The 21,455-nt window shown below is 44.5% G+C and overlaps 1 protein-coding gene across 1 annotated transcript in view; it reads right to left on the bottom strand.

Annotated features, from left to right (window-relative positions):
* Positions 1 to 21,455, bottom strand: part of PKNOX2 (PBX/knotted 1 homeobox 2) — an 89,096-nt gene that overhangs the window by 10,767 nt on the left and 56,874 nt on the right. Inside the window, exons 4-7 of the mRNA XM_037409983.1 lie at positions 15,479 to 15,587; positions 9,815 to 9,954; positions 5,314 to 5,485; positions 1,858 to 2,046 (exon numbers count right to left, since the gene is read on the bottom strand). Coding sequence (XP_037265880.1) covers positions 1,858 to 2,046; positions 5,314 to 5,485; positions 9,815 to 9,954; positions 15,479 to 15,562 — 585 coding nt within the window. The 5' untranslated portion in view covers positions 15,563 to 15,587. The remainder of the gene's footprint in view (positions 1 to 1,857; positions 2,047 to 5,313; positions 5,486 to 9,814; positions 9,955 to 15,478; positions 15,588 to 21,455) is intronic.

Here is a 21,455-nt window from a genome sequence, read left to right as displayed (position 1 = left end):
CACGTTCCCATTCATGTAGCAACTGCCTCCAAATCCTCACTTGAATTATTCAACTTTCAAGTCTTGCCCGGAAGGGAAACATCGGCAGCTCCGGGTTTGCAGGAATCAGAGGCACTCGGAGCCTCTCCATGGGCTTGATTATTTTCCAAAGACTTGTGCTAATTTTCTGATACGATCCCCACCTCTTTGTGAGGCACTAAATCCTCATTACTTTTCCTGACCGATGCATTCTAATTAGATCAACACTTTAAAAAAAAAAAAAAAAAAAAAAAAAAAAGGAAAAGAGGGGGAAAAAAATCACAATAGCCACAGGACGGCTTTCCATCTCATTAACTCCCTCACTTATTATTTTCATGAAAATTACTGATAAAAACCATGCATCTCCATTTGCTGGGACCGGGAGCTTCGTCGGCTCATATCTAACATCTCTCTCATCACCCGGGATGCGAGCTGTTGCCATGGTGACGCACAATAATAGAAACTAATAAATTACAAACGAGATGCTCGTTGAGCAATTATTGTTCTCTTTTATGCAAGTGTCTTGCTAATTTTGATCATAAGGAATGCTACCATAAAGCAGCGAAGGGATAATAAGTCCATTTCTAGAGATTATTAGAAAATAGAGAGAGGATGGGGGGTTTTAGATCAATTATTAAGTGGTTTGGTGCTTTCAGGAAACCCAAACAAGAAATAAAACTTGGGGGGGGTGGCTTTTCCCTCCCTATGCCACAAGCATCATGTTGGGAGCTTCAAACTCTGCAACACTTGGAGCCAAGCTGCCAAAAATGACAATTCTTTTCCCTTCCACCACTCTAAAACTGCCCTGAATAGCCCTAAAAAGCCACCACCACCTGCATCCTTTTGCGAGGGAACCCCAAGAGCTCCTTGGGTTATTTCAGGTTGGCTGGAGTTATTTCTGGTGGGATCGTGCAACCCCAAATTTCATTTCCCCCCACCAAAAAACCAGAGCATCTGAGAGAGAGAGAAATCCCCAAGGGACACACAATATTGCATCAAGGAAGTTTTCTGGGATGCAACCAGCCAACATTTATTCCCTGCACTGTAAATGCACAGGAAAACTCCAACCCATGGGCAACTTTTTTCCCAAATATTATTAAATCTGCCCCAAAAGCCACCAAGATGCAGCTTGGGTTGGCCACTCCAGCTGGTATTTCTACAATTCTTGGGCATCTCCTTGTACTTTCCCACTATGCTTGAGGCACCAAATGTCGTCTTCTCCTAGCTAAAATCCAAATCATGAAAAAAAAATAAACCAAGGTGGGAATGTCGATCATGCTGGGGAAGAACTGCAAGATGTGTCAGGGCAAAAAAAGGTGCTGTGAAGCCAAAAAGGGTTATCCGAGACCCAAAAATCTGTTGAGCCGCTTTGAAATGAAGAAAAGAACGGGGAGAGAGGAAGTAGTAAAGAAAATCACGGTGTTTCTGTCCCTCCTGCCAACAAATAGTATTTTTTTCATGAAAAAAATGCAAATTTCCTGCCCATTTTCCCACGCACTTGCATGGCTTCTGAAATTCCTCCCCCCCACATTTCACTGCTGCAACGTAAGACTTTGGGAGAATTCCTCACCTCTCCCTTTTGGAGAGACACAAAACATTGGGGCTGTAGCTCTGCCAAACCCATGAAAAAAAATTTTAAAAAAAGCCAAACGATTGTTGCAGCACCACTTACTGCACCGCACGAACAAGATACAGGTTGTTTTAAAGTTATTTTCCTCAACTGGGGAGGCTTTTGATGAATTTCCACAAGAGTTACAGACCCTCAAGCCTTGTTGACCCAACTCATCCATTGGCCAACATGCAACAGTGGTGAGTTTTAAGGCATTTTTAAGGTGTTACCTGGGGGTGGAGGCTAATGGAGGAGGGGTTGGGGGAGTAGGGCCCCCCCAGGTCGTTCCTGAGTAGGTTGTCACTGTGCATCTTGGTTTTGAGGCAGGTGATGTAGCGGTTGCAAAAGTCCTTGCACAACTCGTTGACCTTCTCCAGCTCCAGAAGGTGGATGCGCAGCACCTGGATCGCCTTCACCATCTGTGCAAGAGCACACAATGGCAAAGTTAAAATACTCTTTTTCCTCGACTCATCCGAAAAAAAACCACCCAAAAATCAATATTCTTACCCAAAATCTAACCTGGAAACGATCCCTGCGGTAGAATTCAATGCATTTCCTTGCTCAACACACCAACAAAAGCCAAAAAAAATCAATATTCTTGCCCCAACCCCATCCCAGAACCCATCCCTCTGCACCTCTGCATTTCTTTTCCCTCCCCATCAATCATTCCTCTGAAACACCAAGAGGTAAAAAAATCACAAAATTCCCCATCGCCTTCAAGGGAATTGCTCCCCGTGCCCAAAAAAAAATTCCGAGCCAAAGCCCTGGATGTCGAGAAGTGTTTGGTTATTCTCTGGAGACCACTTCTTCTAACAAGATTACAGGGCTGCAGCTCTGCCGTGAGCTGTTGCCAGTGCAAAGCCTGGGCCTCATTAAAACGTACCCCATAAACGTTAAAAAATTTACACATAAAACATTCCTCTCGCCAAGCTGAAACCTTAAGTTTTACAGCCGCTGTTTGAAATCTTGCATAATATATAAAATTTCAGCTATTCACTCTGGGGCAATAAATCTGGTTTTATGTAACAAAGCGTCTTTGCATTTCAAAGGGTGTTTTTAACTTGCAAATTTTAGTGGTCATCTTTACAAACTGCGAGTCGTCACGGTTGGGAAGCATCCCGAAAAATCCAGGGCCAAACTCAGGTGGTGGCTCCACGACAGAGAAAGTGAATTTTTGGTTGGCAAACGACGGCGATGAGGGGTTGTGGCTGGAAAAATCCTTTTGAAAAAAATTTTTTTGGCCTTTTTGGGCTTTTTTTCCCCACTTTCTTGTCCTCCTTCCCAGTTGGCACAGGCAAAGTGCAAGGTAGAGGCATCGCGCCCTGGCTCTCCGCATCCTCCCAGGGCTCAACGGCCATGAAAGTCAATATTCAAGGGCAAAGGCAAGAAGACCTGACACATATATGTATAAAAAATAAATCTCTCAATTATCTCAGCTCATTTGCTTAGGGTCTCATTTTATGTCCCTGCTCCGCTGCGTCGTATATCTGTCCGGATAAAGAGTTACAGTCGGACGGCGTACGTGCGCGGGGTTGTAAAAAATACAGATGCTGAATTAATTGACTGTGTGGCACTCGGCAGCTGATTGAGTTGATAATGGTGAGATCTGACCTTTTTCTAATTTCTAATTATGTGCATCTCGGCGGTGAGGAATACATGACTCTTATTCTAATGATAGCTAATGCCGCTGGCCTTTTCATCCCTGCTTTGCCATCACTGATTTCCAGGGAACTGACGGCGTTACAAAAAGAAAACATGCAAAAAAATAATAAAAAAAAAAAAAAAAAAGGGACAATGTCAACAGGGAAAAAGTGTCAGCTCGGGAACAGGTTGAAATAAGTGCTGAGTTTTGAGCACTGCAAGAGTTTTTCATCCAAAATTCCCTCTGGTTGGCGCTTCCCACCAATAGGAAGAGTCCTCCTTCATCATCACGTTAACCATCTCCTCTGTCTTGATGGAAACCAACCACATCGAGTGATTTGGATGGCTTTTGGAGAAGGTCTGGGAATTGGATGGAATATATACATGCAGATATGTCTTAGAAATAGGGCAAAAATACACACACACACATAGATATATGTATGAAGATGAATATATCCAGTGCTGCAAGGTCATACATGGGGTCAATACAACTGCCCGTGGTCAAATCTCACCTTGGCAGCACAAGTTGCTCCAAAACATGCCCCTAAAACATTATTGGTGTGGGTTTTTTTAAGAAACCAACAAAAAACTGAGTTTAAAATAGCCTCTGTGGACACACGTCCTACACTGACCATTTCCTGGAGATGTTTCACCTTGATACATGTAGGGATAGGTTCTCCTCCCTCAAAATTTTATATCTTTTTATTTTTAAATAAACCAGCTTCGGCTGGTTCCATCTCTCTCTTCTTGCTACATCACTGCGCCCATTTTTAGGTAATTTAATGCGATGGGGTTTTTTTTTGGTGCACCTCAACATTGGATGCATGTTCAGTCCCCAAACTGAAATAACCCAAAACATTGCTTTTCGTGGTTGCTCATCCCGGAGCGATGGCTGTTTCTGGCTACACTGCAAAACGGGTTTAGAAATCTCCAAACAGGGCTTTGCACAGCCTGGAATTTTTTTTGCAGGGCTCTCCACAGACTGCCAAGCCACTCTTGATTTAGAGATGTTGCGAAACTCTCTTCCACGAGCTGATATCAGGCACAAAAAACCCGCAGGATTTTACTCCATCTTGAAACTGTCTCTTGCTTTTCTAGGGAAGCGGTAGCTTTTGCACGTGGACGTGCATTGCTTGTGCTTCTTCCCTTCGTGATAGGTCATCGAACGTGACCACCTTGAGATCTGTCATACTTGGAGAAAGCTGCCTGTGAACTGCCTGGTGCTGCTTCATTTCTGGGATGGAAATCCCTCTGCTACACATCCCAGGGGACATGCCAACCAGTGGGGAAGGTGTTTTGCACTTTGCATCATCAGAGGTGGGCAAAATTGCCAATTACTTCTTTTGACCCTAAAGATTTGCTTTGTGGGCATGCCAGGATGGTGCCAATGACCTGTCTACCCACATGTTTGCCATGGAGACCACCTGTGGAGTCTTTCTGGACAAAATAATGGGATTTGGGGATGTTTCCTGAGGTCCCCACAAGAGAAAAGCTCCATCCCAAGCACCTTGCAGCAGCAATGGGTACAGTAGGAAACTTGGGTTTCTATGACAGGGAAGCCACCAAAAACAATCCAAAGTGTCCTAAATCATTGCTATGCATCACCGTTTTTGGAAAAAGCTCTTATTTTGTCTTGTTTCTAGGACAAGAGCTGGCCATCACACTTGGAACAAGATGGTGCCAGCCAAGGACACAGATGCTATTGCATGTTGCACCGAAGAGCAGTAATTCCTGCAGAGACTGCAAGTTCTGGTGCACAAACCAGCCACTGGGCTCCACTGCTTCCAGCAAACACGCTGACCCCAGGGCATTTGTGTGGGAAACGAAGCAAAAAAATGGGCAGGGGTCTGTTCTCCCAGGGGATCTATGGAAAAGGTCCCAGAGAAGGTCTCACAAGGTCTACAGAGAACATTGCCAAGATGGCCAACACTACAAATGGAGCCCAAAGAGGTTGCCCAGGGTGGTAGATCTTCATAGTTTGTTCCTCACCCCCTACCTTCTCCCTGTCCCCCAAAAACCATCTGCCAAGCCCCAGCTGCCTCTACCAGGTTGTCCAGCTCAGGGTCATCGCTGAAGAAGGGCTTGTGCTCCTGCTCCTGCTGGTGAACAAAGTTCTCTATGTCGACGTCAAAGCTGGCCGAGGTGATGCACTCAGAGCCCTGCGTCGCCTGCTCGCACTTCTCAAAGAGCAGAGTCAGCAGCGGGAACAGCGGGTGTCTGCAGAGGACAAAGGAGACCCCCCATCACGCACACTGGTTTAGGTCCCATGTCCATTTCCACCCCACACCATCCATCCATTCCCTCCCAGCTTGCAAGAGCCTGGTGGTGCAAACCTCACTTCCAAGCCAATGCTGGAAGCGCTCCCTCCAGACCTTCCCCAACAACAAAAAAAGGTTAAAAATTGCAAAATTCACCATCTTCTCCCCCAGGCAATGACCTCTCCCAACATCTTGGTGCTTTCCACCCTTGCACCAAAGCCGGCATTCCCAAATGTTTTGCCATGGGCTTTGGGGCGGCTGTCTTGGAGGCATCTGCTATCCTGGTGGCTTTGCATGTTGGGGATCGACTCCAGCACCCACTCATCTCTCTTGGTTGGAGATGCCAGAAGGAGGTGAGCTGGTATTTCTGCGTGCCCGCAGCATCCTATGGACGGATCTTGCTGTGGGTTTCTCCTCCACTGAGAGGTCCCATCAAGCACATCCATGTCTGTCCATGAAGACGGGTCAAACCCCACTTCTTTCTTACACAGGATGATTCTTGGAAAACAAAGATTTGCAATTCTTGCAAATCCACAGTTCACTCTACGGATTCAAAAACAGGCTCGTGATTCTTGCAAATCCACAATTTGCTCTGATGATGCTAAATTGATGCAATATAAAATGCCAATATACACACAACACCAAAGCACGTGGAGAAGAAGGGGATGAAGGCCACGAGGCACTGCAACCCTCACTGAGCCTCTCCAGCTGTGCAAATTTAAAAAAAAAAAAGAATTTATGGAGTCTTTCAGGGGAGGCATGCAAAATTCTGCTCCAGGGATGGTCCCCCCCAGCACCCCCATTATCCCAGCGCAATGGGATTTGCTCCACCGTTTTATCTCCAAAAGATGGTCCAAAAGATGATTACGAACCACTTCCCGCCAGTCTTTTCTAAGCCGGAGCCAGGCGAAGGGGTTAAACCCCTCGGCTAAGTCTTCATTTGCAGCCGCTAATACTGCAGCATATTATAGTTTAATCTGTCCTGATCCCGGTTTAATGCAAGATTCGCTGAGGCTGGAGCAGAGAACGGGGAGGTGGGGGGCGGGGGGAATAATTTCATAATTTCGGCAGCCCCGCCGGGGCTTAGCTGAGGGATATGAAAGGCAAATTCCAGGCAGCGGGCAGAATTATTGGGGCTTATCAACCGGCAGCTCAGTGGCAGGTGCCCGCTGCCATTTCCAGAGCCGCTCCATCAATTAGGAGCAAAGGCACGGAATTACCCCAAGGATGGGCTGGGGAAGGGGGGGTTGGCTGTTTGGGTTTTTTTTTTGGGGGGGGGGGGGATATTGCATCCTCTGAGCAATTTGTAGCCCCTTTGCTTTGAGGGGGTTGCATCAACCAAGGGGGGATTAAAGGCGCTGCCAGCATCGCCCCGCACTCGTCGGTGTTAATAATTGGGGCAGCGCTGCTATCGACCCCCAGTGTCTGGGAGTGCTGGGGGGAGAAGGGGGGGGCACATGGCACATTTTCAGTTGGAAAAAAAATATGAACTAAAATAATCCAAAATAAAATAATTAACTAAAATAACATAATAACCTAAAATAAAATAATAAAACTAAACCGATCCAATCAAAGCAAATAAAAAAGAAATGAAAATAAAATAAAGAATAAAATATAATAAAACAAACAAAAAAACCCCAAAACCCAAACCAAAATGCAATCAACTAACATAAAAACAACTAATAACATAAAACAAAACAAGGGGGAGGCGGAAAACCCGCAGGGGTGTGTTAAGGGAGAGCACTGAGCCCCCAGCCCAGCGCAGTGTCCAGGAGCGGTGCAAGCGGGGTTTCTGCCACCAGCTGGATTGGTGTTGCAATCTTTTTTTTTTTTTTTTTTTTTAACTTCTTGCATGCAAAAAATCATCGCAGTTTTCTCCATCGCCAGCCTTCCTGTGGCCATGGCAGGCAGAGGAAGGGACGGGCCACCACGGGGGTTTGTAGGTGGAGGTCGTGATGTGAAAATTGAGAGCTGAATCCCATCCTTGCTCTGACATTTGGGGGGGGGGGGGGGGAAAGATAGATATCCAGGATAAACAAGAGGATTTTCCACACTGCAGGTGTTACAGAGGTAGAGAATCACCCCTACAGCACAAGGAAGGGTTTTGGGGTGGAAAAATCTGCTTTTGCCCAATACGGTTTTGCAAAATCCCCCCCCCCCCCCTCCTTTTATTTTTTTTTTTTTCAGGGAATCCTCCTAATAAAAGGGCTGAACCGGCCCTGACATTTTCCTGCAGGAGAGAGGTCGTTTGCAGCCACTAATAAAAAGGATTCGACACGGGCTAATAAAGAGAAATGAATTCCTCTAATGGCCTAATTTCGCACCTTCAGCAGGGCTCTGCCCGCGAGCTGGTGGCATCCTGGGCACGCCACAACATGGATTTTTTTTTTACCCAGCTCCAGTATACCCCTTTCCCCCTAAAAAAATAAAATCATCCCAAAAACCAAAACCAAACAAAACTTAATGCAAAAAAATTTCAGCCATTTCCCACTTGGAAAAATCCAGTTTGTGGTGCTGGGGGGTTTAAGTGTCAGTTCCTGCAGGAGCATCTTCTTCACTGGTCCAAAATCCGTCGGGAAGTCCCAGCCCCGCTGTTGCATAAAGTCAGGAAAATCCATCAGCTGGGAAAAACCAGGGATGCTGCTGGAGCAGCCCCTGCGAAGATGCTCTCACGCCAGGCAGGGAGGGAGAGGATTATTTTTTTTTTCTCTTTTTCTCTTTTTTTTTAATGGATGATAAACCTCCCACTAGAGCATAAAACCCAGTGGGGTGACTCGTCCAGCATTTTTCATATTTCCCATCGCGTTTTCCCAGCGATTTCCCTCCTGGATCATCAACTGACGCTTACAACCGATGCCTTCTGCCTTGGTGCAACTACTGAAAATTAACAAATATCCATCGTTTCTAGTGGAGGGGCTAAAAAAACCCCTGAGACATACACAGTCCATATTATCTGCTGTAGAGGGGAATATTCCAATTTTGCACACAGCAAAAAAAGGCTCGTTGGTGTGGGTTTAGAGATAAAAATGTATCTGGGAGATAGTTTCGGCTGGGACACAAAAATAAGCATCCAGGTTTGGGCAACCAAGTCCACGCGTCGGACCAACCAACAATTTTTTCCCCACTTTTCAGGGTGGGAAATAGCTGCAAATAGGTGTTTCTGGCATTTTTTTGACCTTCAAATAAAAGCTGTGGAAAGTCCAAAGGGCTTTTTGGTTTCTGTTATCCCAGGAACGCTGCAAACCCCTCACCGCAGTGCAAAGGAAAGGGGGGGGTGGTGGTGTTCTTGAATGACCCTTTTTGCCTGGAGAAAATTATTTCCACCATTGGAAAAAAGTCTTGAGACCCACTGCGAATAATCCTTTGCATTTCCTGGGAAACCGGCGGGTTTATTCCATGCCTTCATCCGCCTTGCCAGACCTTTCAAACTCGTAATATTTGATTATTTGGAGTCAAAATATTTTAATTCCTTCATTTCCAAGCTGCGTTTTTTTGGTTCACGAGCCCCCGCAGCCCTAGCCATTAACAGGGGGTTAATCCTTAACCTTAAACCTTAATCCTAATTATATTATAATATTATACATTGCTGTTTTACATCACTACTGTATACATTATAATATTGTAAATAATTACTTATCACTTATATAATTACAGATCACTTATACAATTATACTATTTACATAATTATAATGTTACTTATTGCAATTAGACAGTAACATTACTGCATATATTACATTATATATTATTATGTCCAAAGTATCAAAAAAAGGGGACTGAAGGGGCTCATCTATCCTGCACCTGCAGCTGCCCGCACCCCGTATGGATGCATGAACTTCATATTCCAGGTCAATACATGACTTACTCCTTCTGGGTTCTTTTTTGGCCCCAAATCACATGGTTTTGAAAAAAAAAAAAAAAAAAAAAAAAAAAAGGGTAATTTTGGGGTTTGGGGGAGCGACTGTTTTGTAGTTGGGGAGATGCTGCAACACCAGGTCCAGGAAGGAGCTCCACCCCGTTCTTACCGATAGTTCTTCTTGCTAGAAAGGATCTAACCGCTAATCATCCCGTTCCTGTATGTTAATTAATGCATTAGAATAATAATGAATTAATAATGCATTATAATAATGACTTCATCAATGATCCGATGCATTAACCAACGCATTTAGTTAACGCATCGCTGAATCGATGCATTAGTAAGGCATTACAATAACTGACGCATTAACGAAATAATGCATTAATGAATGCATTAATTAATTAATGCATGCTGACAGTAGCCTGCATCCATCACCTGTAGACGGCTCGCTTGTCGGCCTCCAGCTGCGCCTGGGGGTCGCCGGCCGTGGTGGGTACCGGGGGGTTGGTGGCCACCGCCGGCGCAGCGAGATGCACGGGCTGTGCCTTGGTGGGCTGCTGGGCTGTGGCCGTCATCTGAGGGGGGGAAGGAGAAAATAAAGGAGAGGGAATAAAAAAAGGAAGAAAACAAAACAACGCTGGGGTTTGTCGCACTTTTCCACTGAGTTGTGCAGCCTTTGCGTCGGGTTTTTAAAACTGAGGAGGAGGCAGCCCCGTGGTGGGGCTCTGAGCAGGATGGTTTGGGGGGAAGTAAAAATATATTTGAATTTTTTCTAAGCCTGGAAACAGCAGGTTTTTCCCACTTTTTTTTACTTGGGGAAAATACAGGAAAAAATTCCAACATGCTTATTGCACCAGCAGCAAAGCAAAGGCGGGGGGTAATTTATTAAGGGATGCTTTGCAGAAGCCCCAGATTAAATCAGCTGCAACGCTGCTGCTCGCCAAGATTTTTTTCAAAGCAGGTATTATTGTCTAGACACACAGGCATTTGAAACTTCCTTCCAAAATTACATGAGCCTCTTCCAACTCGCCAAGCCCAGGAATGAGTCATTTTTGCCCGCTGAGAAGCCAGCCAGAAAAAAAATCCAACCTTTTTTTATTCCCCCCCCCTATGCCCTGATCACCCACCTTCAACCCCGATGCTGCCCCAGATCCCAACGCTGAGCCAAATCACATCGGCTATGTCAGAAATCATTCCACTAACTCACGTTTTGGTTTTTTTTTTACAAAAAGTTGTGATTTAGTTAGATATATATGGATTTACAATGTGAAACGCGCGCGTGCCCCTGCCTGTGCAAATCACTGGGCATCCTTCCAGCATCACCCCCAAACCCCCACCCCCCTGTGTACAGGACTGCATCTATGTAGGGGGCAATCACCACTTAAAATTAATTGCACTCAAATCTGAATTATCTGCAGACAGGTCCAAGATCTGCTGTGCAACACGTAGCTTTACCTTTGAAAGATTGGGTTAAAAAAAGAGAAATTCCGGGAGAATTTGGATCGATTGGGGTTCAAACGCATCAGCAACCCCCTGAATGTGGTGCATTTATCCCAAAATCTCAGTGGAAAATTAACGCAAAGTGGGTGTCTCACCTGCTTTGGTGTCAAAATGGTGTAAAAAAATTACCATTTGCCTGTTTTCACTGGTAAATTTTTGACATACCCCCCCTTGAGCTGGGTAGGGAAAGGAAGCCTCTGCTCTTGCTAAATGTAATTTATTTATTTTATAATATACTTATACATTCATTTCTGTTTAGCTATATATAATTAAAAAAACAGATATTAATTATTTTTTTTGGTTTATACGTATATATTTATTTCTGGCTTTATATAGTAAGAAAGTATTTTTATATGATTTATTTATTTGCCTAACTACTTATATATTTACTTCTGTGCTTATGTACACAGAAATAAAATATTATTTAGTATATTTTATCTATTTATTTATTTATTTAATATCCTTCTGTAATCCTTTCTGTGGTCATTTATATATAAACAAAAAATTATATATATGTATGTATATATAAACACACACACATACATATATATAAAAATACGTATATATTATACATGTGGATGCCCACAGTCTTCACCAGCCAAACCCACCCTTATACCCAGGTTTTTGCCACGAAAAAAGCAGATTTCTCGCTTCCCTTAAAAGCTGCATAAAGCCAAGCTGGGCCAAACCCATGACACCTTTGCTTTTAAAATGTTTGACTTTAATATATCCTGCCTGACCTTTTGCTGCCAATACAGCGCCTTTATTTTTTTTTTTAATCTCCTTTATTGTTCATAACTCCAAAGTTTGGCTCTGGCACCTGTAAATTCACCCAGTGCTATTTAATTTCTCACTCTCCCAGCCTAGAAGAGGATTTCCACCCCTTTTCCCTTCCCTGCTGCTAAATAAAATAAGCGAAAATTTGGGGTTCCCTCCCCGTTCCTGTCTCCCGTTTGGATTTCTCTTTTTCCCCCCTATTTTCTAAGCCCAAAAGGCAAGTGGATTTTGGGATGCTCCAGCCATGCCATCGAATATCCCCCCATCCCCTTTCTCTTTTCCCCCTTTTTTCTCACTGTTATCTCCCGTGAAAATTACTTTTTTTAAGGGGGAAATGGCTTTTTATTCTCGCTCGTTTTTCCTTTTTAATTTTTTCCCCTCGTCACGTCATTTACCAGGATGCTGAAGCCTTTTTCGCATCCTGCCCCGAAATCCTGCCAAGTTGGCTGTTTCAAGCCAAGTCTGCAACTAATTGGGCTATTACCCCCTAAAAAAAAAGAAAAAGAAAAAAAAAGCCTCCTCTGCGGCTCCGTCAAAGCCATTACCTCACCTTGTACTAAAGAAAATACAAAAAAAAAAAAAATAAATAAGCTCAAGTCAGCGGAAAAAAAAGAGGTGAGAGGATGCTCAGATAGGGATGCTGGACAGGGAGGAAGGCAAAAATGCAGCCAAAAATGGCTTTACAGGTAGCAGGTGGGGATGGGAAAGGAGGAAAAAGGCAGCAGGATCCTGGCTCGGGAACACGAGCATCTCAGCAGGTGGAAAACGGGGGAATTTGGGGGGAAAGGGGCTGGATTTGGGTATGAAAGTTGCAGGTGTTGAAAAAAAATGCAGGTGGGGATTTATTCCCTGCCCCACCCAAAATGGCCAAAATTATTTGCAGATGGGGAAAAAATAATAAAATTAAAAAAAAAAAACCAACAACCAAAAAGGGGTGAAAAAATGTACAAAAAATCAGGTACAGTGAGTATGCTAAAAAAAAGTTAAAAAGGTTAAAACCCATGCAAAATAATTACGTTAAAATATGTAAAAATGTAAAATAAAATGTTAAAAAATACGATTAAAAATATGGTTTCAAATCTTTTTAAAGGAAAGGAAAAAAGAAGGTAAAAATAAAATTGGGGTGGTGGAAAAAAGGCAAACCCCCCCCCCATGCTTTTGTGCAAGACTCCCGGTTGAAGCTAAGATTTTCGAGGCGCGCATCGCTCCGTGATGTGCATCACCTCCCCGTCCCTTTGCAGACGGGATTTCTGGGATTTTTGCTTCTTTAGGAAGAAAATCCTTTGCTGGAGCGAGCGGCTGCTCACCAGGCACCGCGGGGGCTTCCCACAGGTTTAAACGCGATAATCCCCCTTGCTTTCGGGTTTTTTTGAAGGCTATGGCCAGATACATCAACTCTAGAGAGCGACCACAGGGACGAGGTCTTCAGGGCAAGAAAATCTCCTAAATCAGCGATATTTCCCCTGGTCCTGAGCATTGCACTGGGAAATTTCTCTTGGGCCATCACCCGTGCTGAAATCTGGGGGTCTGAGCCCAAAAATGTGCCCAGGACACCAGGAGTTGGGGGTTTTCATTGATCCTACTGAAAAAATCAATGGCATCAGGCAATTTTTAATCTGTGATTGTCTTCAAAAATATTTTTTATCCTTTTTAAAAAAAAAACTTGTATTTTTATATTTTTCCATCGTTGTTCCTGATATAATCACCTAAAAAGCACTTTTTTTGGGGTGGGGGTGGTAAAGCTGCTTTTATCCCTTTATGTGTGGAAAATTCTGAAAAGTCAACATCGCCACCCCATTTTTAATACTTTTAAAAAATATAGTTATATAGCAAGTAAATGAATATTATTATTTTTTTCAGTTGTCCATGATGTAACCGCCTAGAAAGCACTTTTAGGGGAGGCAAAGTTGCTTTCATCATTTTCCATACCTATTTTTAAAGCAAGCTCTTTCTGCTAACAATGAAATGGCTGAAGCCTTTCTCTTAGCTTTTTCTTTTAATTTATTACGGAAAACATGCAGATTTTTATGCAGACTCTTTAATTTTCAACAGGTAGAGTTGCCTGGCCAGTGTGATCACGCTCGGTATAAATGATGCTCCTTATTACCCCCTTTAGCAGAACCAGGTGATTATTAGATCTTTTTTTTTTCCTCCAAAATGCTGCTTTTCCCACCATTTCTGCTCCCTTTTAGCCAAATGCTGACAGTGAGGGTGATAGCTTGCATAGCCTCTGCAGTAAAATATTAATGCAAAAATCCTCCAAACCCCTATTTTAGTACTTTTCTCACCGAAACAGTCCGCTTGAGGAGGAAGAGCTGGTTGTAGCTCTGATAAATGATTTTTTTTTATTTCTCACCCACCCTCCCATCTAGGAAAAATCCCCCATCTTTAGGAAATTTGTGCAATTTACTGTTCCAACCCTTAGAAATCCCAAATTTCCCGGTGAAAAGCTCACAGCAGTCACAGCGTTGAGTCAAAGAAAAAAATTTAAAAAAGCAACTCTTGGCTGCAGCTTTTTCTCCAAACCCACTAAACCGCAGGAAAAATGCTTGAGCAACCCCCTCGATAGAGGGAAAAAGGAAGGATTTGGCCAAAACCGCTCCTGAGGGTCCCCAGAATTGAACGTATTGCGGTGAGGGGCAGGTAAGGGCCACGAATGGGGAAGGTAGAGGGGACGTCTCCATAGGATGCCTGCAGAAAATCTCAGCTATTTCAGAATTCCCTTAAATTGCCCATTAGGACTAAAACGGCGTTGCGGCTCCCCGCCGCGTAAGCGAGAAAGGGGGCGTATTTCAAGGTGGGGGGGAAGGAAAAAAAAAAAAAAAGGAAAAAAAAATTGGAAAAAAACCCCCCACCTTCTCGGAGCAGAGCAGTGAAGCGAGCAAATGATGACACAGAAGTTGGAGGAGCCATAAAAACCCCACCGAGGTGTCATTTGTGAGAAGTGACCTTTTCCCACCGAAGGAGATGAGCGGAAAGGAGACCCGGGTGGCTTGGGGGGGGGGTGGTGTTAAAGTCGATTTATTTATTTTAGCTTGCAGAGAACAAGGCTGATTTTTTTTTTTTTTCCTGGGAAGGGAGATTTTTGTGCTTATGCAGCCAGCAAATGGGGGAAACCCTCAAAATTTCCCATATGAACCCCCCAAAAAAGCTGCTTTGAACACGGAGCCGGTTCAGTGCTCAATCCAAATCATCCCCATTCAGTCACTGTAGCCAGGAAAGATGGAATTTGTGAATTTGCCCCTCCGAAAAATCTCGGGATGGTCTGCAAGGCATGGAACTGCCTCCAAAATCCAACCCCAACCCCACATCCAGCCCACTGGGGTGCTCCAGTAGAGCTTCTCTTGGACAAGCCCTTCTTTTAATAACTTAACTCCATAAAGATGCTCAGAAAAGTTATTCAACCCCTTAGAGCAACACTGGAGGTCAAGTCTTCCCCCTCTCCACCACCAGGTTGCCAAAAAACGCCGTAAAAATAAACCAAAAGGCCATTCCTATGGCTAAACCAGGATGGGTTCAGCCAGATGTTTCCCCTTTCCATCTTACTAACCCACTGGCTGCAAACACGCTGGTGTGTCACCTCTCCAAGACGACCCCATGACCCCAAAATAAGCCAGGAAGAGGAAAAAACCCCAAATTGTTGGACCCTTCAATCCTGGAGATGGTGTCAAGAAGGGTTTAAATTTCTGCCAGTCTCTGAAGAGAACGTTTTGGGGTGAAATACTTCGTAACGGTCATTATTTTGGAAGGCAGGATAATTAACGCAGGAGCTGGGTGTCACAGGGGGTCTGGAGGAGCTCAGGGGTGCTGGGGGACACTCACCTGCGGGGTGTCTTGGTAGGGAGGAGGGGGCACCGTCTGGGTGGCCATCATCGTCAGAGCCGGTGCCGGGGAGACATGGTGCATCCTGGGTGGGAGTCACATCGAGAACCTGCGGGCGGGAGAGATGCCATAGGATTAAGGGGGATCTCCCCCAGGAAAAATCTTGCAGAAAGAAGAAAAAAAAAAATGGGGGGTGGGGGGAAAAAGGAGAGCTGACATTTCTCGCATGAGCCCCCTGGCACAGTGCTCCACTTCTGGAAGAAAGTGCTTCCACTTTCTGGAAGAAACCCAAGGTGATTTTGAGGACTATGTGAGATTTGTGATTTGGGGTAAGGAGTGCATCGGGGTGAAGAGAAGAGGGTCACGGGCCAGAAGATCTTCCACTGGAGAGCAGCCAGACCAGGGCAGAGCTCTTGAAGATGATGGCTGCCACTGGCGACCCTCACTGTATTTCCCCCCTTGGGAACCTTGGTGCATCCAGGGCATTTTCTTTCCGCTCCTCATGCCTCTAACCACAGCACCTAAAAGAGGATTTCCATCCCCTTTCCAGTTATTCCTCCTTTTTTGGAAGCAGGAAGACAAGTCATAAATGCAAAACTTTCCGTTTTCTGAAAATATACACTAAAAAAAAAACCCAGAAATTGTGTCTCTCTGCTTTTGGCCACCATGGAGTCACATCCTCAAGCACAGCATGCTCATTCCAAAGGGACATTGAATATCCACTGTTGGGTTGACCAACACAGTTAACTCCTACGTTGAGTTGACCAACACAGTTGACTCCGGCGTTGAGCTGACCAACTCTGTGGCGACTGAATACACAGAAGTGAGGAAAGAGGGTTCAAACCCTCACTTGATCTGAACTGGGGACCAAACTCTGCTTTTGCACGTCCCATATGGACATCCTGGAACCCAGGAGGCAGTCTGAGACGTGCCACCCTCAACCTCTCTTGCTCTGCTTTCCATAAATTCATAGTTATCTGAGGGGGGAACAGATTTTTTTTTTTTTTTTTTTTTTTTTTTTTGTATCTTCAGGTGCCAGGAAATGGGGAAAAAAAGAGAGGCACCAGGAAGGGATAAAACTGTTGAGGAGCTCTTGGCTGGATGCTGTCTCCAAGGGTAAACCTACTAGCAGATGTAACCAAAAAAGCAACTCTTGACCCCAAAACACCTCCTCTCTGATTATTTCACTCCAGCTGTGTGGTTGCTTCAGAAGAAAAGCCAATAACCTTGATTAAATCCTCAAAAAAAAAACCTGTCCTGAGTCCTTTGTGAGGCTCTGAGCTCTACTTTGAGCCAACTCACAAAGCCACCTAGCAAAAAAGCCCGAGAGCCTCCAGAAGTGCATTTCTCCCTGCAGTGACCCATTTTGGTAAGAGATGACCCCATCCTGTTGCGATGCCCATCAATGTGTTGGGCTCCCCATCAGCTTCTCATCTGGAGAAGAGCCACAGCTCCATCCCATGAAGAAATGCAAAAAGTTGTGTAAAGTCCTCCGATATTGTGAGGGAATCTACCAAAAAATTGCGCCAGCGTCACTTTTGCTGTGAACTGGTGGCACCCAGGATGAAACGCGCTCGCGTGGGGCAGAGGAACGGGGACACCCATGAGTTCAAGAAAAAACAAGGCACATTTGGGGTCTTCAGATAGGTCTCCACTGTTTTTTTGGGGAAAATTCACAATATTTTGGTCTCCTCCACGAGGTCCACAGTTGTTTGGGAGAAGATTCACAACATTCTGGTCTTCTCCACAAATTTTCGGGCTTGACAGGAACCACCAGGTACCAAGTGCAGAGATGCAACGGAAAGCCAAGTGATGTCTGCATGCATCAACCACTCTTATTATTTTGCATTACAAATTAATTGGGTTTTTTCACTTTGCACTACTACAGGTGACCCATGAATTGAGGATTAAGAGAGCACACCCAAAATCCTGTGCATTGGGAAGGTAGACCCGCGTCCTTGCATGACACAGACCTCTTGCAGCGAGAAGGATATTGCATTTATGGGATTAAAACGATGCTTTTCATCTGTTTTCCCCAACAGCAAACTAGTGGGAGGCCAAATTATCCGCTCCTGAGTGAACTCCAGCTTAAAATCTTCAGTGTCCGATGTCAAAACCCAGCTCGCAGCTGCAGGCACGCAAGCATGCGCATCCTCGAGGGGAATACCAAGGGGAAAACCTCCCCACCAGAAATAGCTGCAGCTGGAGAAAAGCAGAATTTAGCACTATAATGGTCTAGACATCTCAGTAAGAAGCTAAAAAAAAATAATTAAAAAAAAAAGAGATGGCTATTTTGGGAAAAAAAACCCTGCTTGGCATCTATTGTTCATGCCAGGAGTGAGCCTACCTCTAGCGCGTGGCAATTTCTGGTGGGGTGCAAGCTTCCTGGACGAATAATTTCCCAGAAGATGGCAGTCCGGAGCCCAATTTAATTGCCAAATATCATCTAACCTGCTAAAATCAAGCCTTTCGCCGAGGCCTTATGGGTGTTGATTTGTTTGGAGAATAGGACTTAGAGCCAAATGTTGTGTAAAAAAAAAAAATAAAAAAAAAAATGATAAAAATGAGAGACAGCTGTTGCCAATAGTGGTATATTTATCTGGGGGGAAACAAATGCACTTGGGTGCCATAAATATCTGGGGAAGCGCCTGGTGCCCGCGGGAAAAGCTGGACGGGTGTTTCACGCTGGAGCCCCCGGCCATGAATCTCGGGATACGATACAAAACTGTCAGCCCCATGGATTTATCGGCAGTCAAATGCAGAGAAAGGTGGAAAGCTGCTATTTTATGCATTAATCCTTTCTTTTTTTTTCTATTTTTTTTATTTTACGCATTAATCTGCTCCTTTCCCCCCCCCCCTCTTTTTTTCCCCCCACCTCTTAAATCAATTCAGCCACATCAGCTCTTGACCATAGGCATCCAGATGATGGAAGGAGCAGAGCATCGCCAACCCCCCAGCAACCCCCTTGCAGAACAGGGCAAGGCGATGATCAAATCTTGGGCAAAGAGAAGATTTTGGGGGGGCTGGGGGTCGAGGAGGGCAGGAATCGCAGCCAACTCTCAGGGCGCTTGCACCGAGGAACGAAATGGTGAGCAATAAAACCCCATAAAGGCTCCTTCATTTCCGCCAGCAGCAGTACTTTAGGTTTTGGCAGCAACCTGAGATCAAAGTATCCTAAATTTCCTTATGAAATAAAATTATTTCAGCTATTGCTGAAATATCGCCATTAAGTTGGAAATGTATTTCCCAAAGAGCTTGCATCTACCTAAAAGAGCCTCAGATTTATAGGCTGCTTTTTTTTGCCAGCAATATATTATGTCCTCTTTCAGATAAAAATAATTAAAGATTAAGTTGAGAAGTCAAGCTGGTGGGTTTTTTTCAGCGTGGTCACTGATGCCTTAAAACATTTAAAAAATCCAAGTATTGCAGACAGTCATCCACACCCCCCCAGGTGAGTATGACCTCCTTGATTAATGAAACAGCCGCAAAATCACATTAGAAATAGAACTGAATGCAAAAAAAATAAAAAATCATATTGTTGCGACTCCACATTATCATTTTTAATGGCTAATATTATATTAGCTTTGCAAGGTGCAACTCCTCTTTCCAAATCAGTGGGAAAATGGGGACAGTTTTTTCTAGCTCCTTCAGCAGCTTCTCCCTCAGAGCCAAACATGCAATTGATAACGGAGGATCCCACGTCAGAAATCAGAAAATCAGCTTTTCAGGCGTTTCCTCTTCTCTACCCAAAGTTTCAAATTTATTGGAGATACCTGAGGATCTTTTTTTCCAGCCATGGGACGGTATTTCTCTGTATTAAAAAGCAGGCTGCCTCTTCTAACGGTTTGCTTTTTTTTTTTTTTTTTTTTTTTTAAGAGGGGACACTTTGGAATTTGCAGTGATGCTGTGCTAGCCATGCTCCCTCCCCAGCAGGCTGCAAGTTTTTTTATGTCACCGTCTTCACAGAGGGCTTGTGCGTGCTGAAGTTTATGATATATGCATTCATCTAGGTTAAAATGAAGAAATATAGCTGAGGGGGGAGGGAGAGGCACCTCCAGAGAACGATACATCTCGCTCTGAACTGCCAGCAAGGACAGGTTCACCCTCGGCGGGTGATGCTGACTCTTCATCGGCCATAAAGTGAATCGAGAGCGACCCTCCTGCTCTTCAACTTCTCCTTTCTACCCACCAGCCTTCACCCTTTTTGCTTGTTTTTACCAAAATTCATCCGTCACCCTGAAAGATGAACACAAGCTTTTCACAAGCTATTCGAGGAACCCCCTTGTGCCACCCTGAACTCAGGAAAAATAAACTGAATGCTATTAAATGATTGAAAATGTGGAAGAATCCCATTTTTCAAGACGACATCACCCATTCCCGGTTATTCCTCATGTTCAAAGTTGCTTCCAAGGGGGCTCACACAATGCCTCACCCGAGGCTCTCAGGAGCATCTGTGCAAGAAATACCACCGAGTATTTTTAATTTTTTAGGGATATTTGGTAGCCAAGTTTCCTCTCCCCAAACCCAGGAAGTTTTTTGCACTGGGAGCATCCTTTGCTTTCAGCCAAGATGCTGATTCCGTAAATTCTGATGTCCGTACCCTTCCCAGCATCCAGTTATTTCCCAACAAAAAAGGACGAAGCGAGTCCGCACTTCTGCTACAACCATGGGCTAAAGCAGATGGACGCTGGGTATTTCTGCAGGATAAACCCCAGACCAGAGCAAACCGTTTGGCAATTTTTCTCCTAAAAAAGCTCTCGGCAAATGCATAAGCACCAGGGTAAAAGGGAGAGGGAAATGCCGTGTTGGACAATGCCAAAAAAATCCTGCCAAGCACCAGTTTGGTTCATCAGTGGCTGGGACATCTCCCCTGGGTACGGGGGAAACAGCATTTACTCATTTAATATTTGCAAATCCTTCTACCAACTCCAGCTCCATAGAAAGGGAGGAGCTGCTACAGCGAATTTCCAATGAGAACAACAATTACCGCTAAATATTTCTCTCCTCTCCAAAGATACCCATCCCTAAAAGGCTCCAGGGATATCTATGCAACATAAACACGAGAATAAAACCTGCAAGAGCCAGTCACAGTTTTAGTAGACAAGGTTAATGTACCTTGAACGGCAGCATTAAACAACTTTGTTCTTGGTGTTTTTTTTTTTTTTTAAGTGGAGAGCTGAGATACCTACATAGATTTTAAAGTGTTATTCTTATAAAGAAAGACCATTAAAGCACCTTCCAAAACAAACTGGCACAGGGAAACATCAAAGAAGCATCTTCAAAGTAACCTGGAAATACTTGCAGTTTGTGCAATCCAGCCCCTGGCCCAACGAAAGCTCCCCAAAGAGCAACCTGTGAATTTTTTCAGAGGGCAAATCAAAAAGCTTTGAAGCGACATGTAGCTGAGAAACCCCCCAAAACGCACAAACTTCTCTTGACGGACACGAATTGTCCAGGAGAAGTTTCTGATTGCCTTGACAGCGCTTGCAAAACACAGCGAGCAGATCAATCTCCCAACAGTTCTTCATGGCAAGCAATTAACTGTGAATAATTTATGATCAAAATCTTGCCCGACGCTTTCAAACCTTGCCTCACGCTCTTCGTTCTCCATCACTAATCCCGTGCAGGAGGAATCGCTGAGCACACCCATCCCCATCACACAAACACCAAATCTCCATCCCACGCCAGTCCTGCAACGGGAAGGTCCCAGCCCAAAGGTCCCAGCCGGGTTCAGAGGTGCTTCTTGAAGGACAAAGAAGACGATGGTAGATAAATGTGATGAGTTTTGGAGAGATGGGTTGGAAGAAGAGGCTTAAGTATGGGTCTGAGATTAACGAGGTGCTGGGAAAACAGGAGACTGGGTTTTACACATCTTCTGTCCCACCAGCAAAGGCCACATCACAGCTCTTGCTTCGAGGAAGGGCAGCCGAGAAGGAATATGCTCAAAACCAGTCTCGCTCAGCAAAAATTTCACCAT

Source organism: Falco rusticolus, chromosome 16 (genome assembly GCF_015220075.1).
Source record: "Falco rusticolus isolate bFalRus1 chromosome 16, bFalRus1.pri, whole genome shotgun sequence".
In the NCBI taxonomy this organism is placed as follows: domain Eukaryota; kingdom Metazoa; phylum Chordata; class Aves; order Falconiformes; family Falconidae; genus Falco; species Falco rusticolus.
Note: the sequence above shows the minus strand (reverse complement) of the source record. Positions and strands in the feature narration are given on the sequence as shown.